The sequence below is a fragment of the Macrobrachium rosenbergii genome, chromosome 16 (assembly GCF_040412425.1).
Source record: "Macrobrachium rosenbergii isolate ZJJX-2024 chromosome 16, ASM4041242v1, whole genome shotgun sequence".
In the NCBI taxonomy this organism is placed as follows: Eukaryota; Metazoa; Arthropoda; class Malacostraca; order Decapoda; family Palaemonidae; genus Macrobrachium; species Macrobrachium rosenbergii.
Genome location: NC_089756.1, coordinates 217,300 through 219,799, shown reverse-complemented (window position 1 = coordinate 219,799; position 2,500 = coordinate 217,300). Strand labels below are relative to the sequence as shown.

Genomic DNA, 2,500 nt, shown 5'->3' with positions numbered 1-2,500 from the left:
GTAACTAGGCCTAGGAAGTTGCGATGGAAAGTAAACACAAATAATGAAAGCAAATCGAGGCGGGGAAGTTGTATTAAAGTGCTCCCAAAGTCCAGAGGAAGGAGGAGCTTCAATCTTAAAGATGCAAGATCATGCTAGAGTAAGAGAGTCAGAAGCCGATACTTCTTCATCTTCATCTACTGTAAGCTTGATCGCCCGTCGGGGTCGCTGTTTTCAATAATCCCTTTTTTTTCCAAAGGCTCAATGCATAGAATGTTTAGGCAGATGTCTGGTGGGCGGATGCCTATCCTGACACCAGCCTTCCCTATTTATCTAGGCTTCGGAAAGAAAGAAACAAATGCATCTGTAGACACAAATACAAAACGAGTGTAGTGTATAATACTGTATGAAACTCTCAGCCACGGTCCATAAAACTTTCAGCCACGGCCCGGTGGTGGCCTGTGATGTTGGCACCTATAGAGGTGCCAGACACGCGGTCATGGCTAACTTTAGCCTTAAATAAAAACTATTGAGGCTAGAGGGCTGCAATTTGGCATGTGTGATGATTGGAGGGTGGATGATCAACGTACCAATTTGCAGCCCTCTAGCCTCAGTAGTTTTCAAGATCTGAGGGCGGACAGAAAATTATGTACGGACAGACAAAGCCGCCACAATAGTTTCCTTTTCTTAAAAACTACTGAGGCTAGAGGGCTGCAAATTGGTACGTAGATCATCCACCCTCCAATCATCAAACATACCAAATTGCAGCCCTCTAGCCTCAGTAGTTTTTATTTTATTTCAGGTTAAAGTTAGTCATGATCGTGCATCTGACACCTCTGTAGGTGCCAACAACACAGGCCATCACAGGGCCATGGCTTAAATGTTTAGGTAAATAAAACAAAAGACGGTGAGGATTACCCCGTCGAAGTAATGTGGTTTTAATGGTAAGAATTTAGAGGAATTAATGCACACTAACGTTTACACACACAAACACACACGCGCGCACACATGCATGCATAAACAACCTCACTCTCTCTCTCTCTCTCTCTCTAGGTATCTAGGTTACTGCTTACGTCAGCAGGAGCACGCAAGTTTAGGGAACGTGGCATAAATGTTGCCCCCCCACCCCTCCACCCCTTCGTCCAGTCGCTAGACATAACCAGCTCTCCAGGGAATCCCAAGGAATCCCCGAAGACAGAAGCAGCACCAGCAAAGGCAGCTTCCTCGGAGCCCAAAATGCCTCCGGAATCCTGACGCTCGCCTGTGTCGGTTTTGAAAACTGGGGATACGGCAGAGACAGTCAATCTGTATCGAACTAAAGATGTTTCTAAGTTTGCTTAACTTCGTGCTTACACAGTGCTTTGGCTCCGCGGTCAAATTCCCCCGCGAGAATATGTTTTACATTAGTCTTGTTGTGCTATTCACTGAAGTATTTATGCTTCGTGAACTTGGCATGTATTTGGTTCAATTCTTCATTCATTTTATGGCTCTGGACAACTCTGAGTGTCTGGAGGAAGCTGGAAATGTTAACGACGACGATTTGGAACACGATATTTCAGACTGTGAAGATAATTCAGATTGCTATGATGACGACGATTCAGACTGCGAAGTAGACGATCATTCTGATATTGAAGGAAACGATGATTTAGAGGATGCACCTAAGAAAAATGAAAGCATCTTAAGGTTTGAGAAGGAGAAGGCAGAGAAAACGCTGATCCTAGAAGAATTATTAAAGAAGGTGGAGGGCCTAACCGAAGACGGAATGCAGATGGAACGACACATGAGACAACTTGAACGCCTCAGTCAAGAAAAGGATAGAGAAATTTGCTCAGCGGCTGCCGAAATGGAAACGCTTAAAAATGAAATTTCGCAAAAGACGAAAGACACAGAAAAATTAGTTAAGAAGATAGAAGACAAAGACTCCACTCTTATTATTTTGGAAAGCACGGTCGCAGTTCTCCAAATGGAGAAGGAGACACTGCACCACGATCTGAAGGAAATGGCAAATGGCAGACATGCGACAGAAGCCCAACTGAGAAAGCTGAACGAGGACCTTGAAAGCCTTCGGAAAGAAAACAGAAGGAAACAAAATCGCCTTGAAAGTCTGCAGAAGGAGAACGAGGACAAAACCTTAAGAATTGATGGTTTAGAAAGACAATTAGAAGTTGTTGCCATTCAGAAACAGAGAGCTGACGAAGATTTGCAACAGCTCGCGGAATGTAAAGCAGAAATAGTAGAGAGCAAGAAGGAACTACAAAAACTGAATGAACAGAACTTGCTGCAGGATAGAGAGATCCTCCGACTGGAGAATGAATGCTCTCTGAAGCAAAGGGAGGTAATCCGTCTGTTGAAGGAAAGTAAAAGTATTGCAGCAGAAAAAGCGAATGGCAAGATGAATGTAATGACGAAGAGGATTGTCCAACTAGAATACGAACTGGCCGAGACCAAGGACGAGTTGGACACCATGGAGTTCGAGAAGATGGAAGCAACCATTGAAATTGAAAGACTCCAAGAAGAGAAC

The 2,500-nt window shown here is 44.0% G+C and overlaps 1 protein-coding gene across 1 annotated transcript in view; it reads left to right on the top strand.

The window, feature by feature from the left end:
- The first annotated feature begins 1,462 nt into the window (after positions 1-1,462).
- LOC136847496 (calponin homology domain-containing protein DDB_G0272472-like) overlaps positions 1,463-2,500 on the top strand; it is a 1,518-nt gene continuing 480 nt past the window's right edge. Inside the window, exon 1 of the mRNA XM_067119237.1 lies at positions 1,463-2,500. This exon is cut by the window's right edge and continues 480 nt beyond it. Coding sequence (XP_066975338.1) covers positions 1,463-2,500 — 1,038 coding nt within the window.